Source organism: Rhagoletis zephyria, unplaced genomic scaffold (assembly GCF_001687245.7).
Source record: "Rhagoletis zephyria isolate East Lansing unplaced genomic scaffold, Rhagoletis_zephyria_1.1 Rzeph_scaffold_58993, whole genome shotgun sequence".
Lineage (NCBI taxonomy): Eukaryota > Metazoa > Arthropoda > Insecta > Diptera > Tephritidae > Rhagoletis > Rhagoletis zephyria.
Genome location: NW_016216044.1, coordinates 1 through 1667, shown reverse-complemented (window position 1 = coordinate 1667; position 1667 = coordinate 1). Strand labels below are relative to the sequence as shown.

The 1667-nt window shown below is 40.1% G+C and overlaps 1 protein-coding gene across 1 annotated transcript; it reads left to right on the top strand.

The window, feature by feature from the left end:
• Positions 1-67: 67 nt before the first annotated feature.
• Positions 68-1575, top strand: LOC108356420 (structural maintenance of chromosomes protein 4-like; the record flags this gene model as incomplete). The annotated part of the gene is made up of 2 exons (XM_017607529.1): positions 68-768; positions 839-1575. Coding segments are annotated over 2 exons (1211 nt in total), but the record flags the coding sequence as incomplete, so codon positions are not given.
• Positions 1576-1667: the final 92 nt, after the last annotated feature.

Genomic DNA, 1667 nt, shown 5'->3' with positions numbered 1-1667 from the left:
TTTTTTTTCAAATTTATACAAATATCAACGAACCCACCCTAATTATTTTGCAACTCAAACTCCACAGGTGAGAGCACTCTGAAACGTGTGGAAATTGACCAGAAACTCCAAACCGTTACTGTCAAAATATCCGATGTTAAATCTCAAATTCCTCACTGGCGTGATCAGCTGAAGCCGTTGCGTCTACACCAGATTCCCGGTGATTCCGAACCACAACCGCCTCTCAAAACGTACACTGAAGAAGAGCTTGCCGCACATACTCTCCAAGATATCCAATACAAAGAGAGTGTACAGGAAGAATTGCTAAAGAAAAAGCCCAACCTGTCGTGCATCGACGAATATATTGAAAAGCGTAATGTATATCTGGAGCGTGTAAAAGTACTGGAAGACATCACATCAAAACGGAATGAAATGCGGCAGCTTTACGATGATCTACGCAAAAAGCGTTATAATGAATTCATGCAGGGGTTTAAGATAATCACACGCAAGTTGAAAGAAATGTATCAAATGATTACACAAGGAGGTGATGCTGAGCTGGAGCTAGTCGATTCAATGGATCCTTTCACGGAGGGTGTAAGCTTTAGTGTGCGACCACCGAAAAAGACTTGGAAGAATATATCGAATCTGTCCGGCGGCGAAAAAACGCTGTCCTCATTGGCATTGGTATTCGCATTACATTACTATAAGCCTTCGCCATTGTACTTTATGGATGAAATAGATGCGGCACTTGACTTCAAGAACATCTCCATTGTGGCCCACTACATAAAGGTTAGTCAAATAATAAAAATAGAATTTATAAAAATGTATTTTTAATTTCCAATAACCCACCGCTATACAGGAGCGCACCAAAAACGCACAGTTCATCATCATTTCCTTACGTTCAAATATGTTCGAATTATCCGATTATATTGTGGGTATATACAAAGTAAAGGACTGCACAGATTCTGTGACGATTAAAAATGTTCCGCCACCCCTGCCACTCACACAAATGCAAACACAGACACAGACGCAGTCACAAACAACATTCGATACTAACTCGATGTTTGACCAACTCAAGACCAAGTTGCCCGCCTTACAAGTTATTCCATTATCGCCTTTAGAAGAGAATTCGGAAAATGCGCCTCCATCCCAAGAACGTGAAACCTTATCTGTAGCACCAACGCAAGGTCGCGATACTACTTTTGCGCCGCCTTGTGAGAGTACTGCCCTATCGCAAATGGTTCAGAAGGACCTCGGGAGCGATACAACACGTTCGACAATATCGGCTGTCGGCACTAGTACCAACAGCAGTATTACTGACACATTCTTCAAGAAACCGCTGCCGCCTGCTCAGAAAGCAACATCTTGAGATGTTCAGCGGAGATGTAGTACTTGTTAATGTTTTGCATGCACTATTTCTTTTATTTTACTTTTTTTATAAAGCTCCTCCCGTTGTTAAAACAAAATTATTACGATTACCTAAACTTATAAATATTGATCTGATTATAAGAATTTGTAACGGTGATTAATTTACGTATGCATATATTTTATTCATTTTGGTTTAAAAGCACAAATAATAAATATAACCAAATTTAAGCATGATTTTTTAAAACAACGTCGTCAGAAGTCTCACTCACGCGCTTTCCAGCCCCATAACGATCTTTTGACAAATGTTGGCTAGCGCCTCG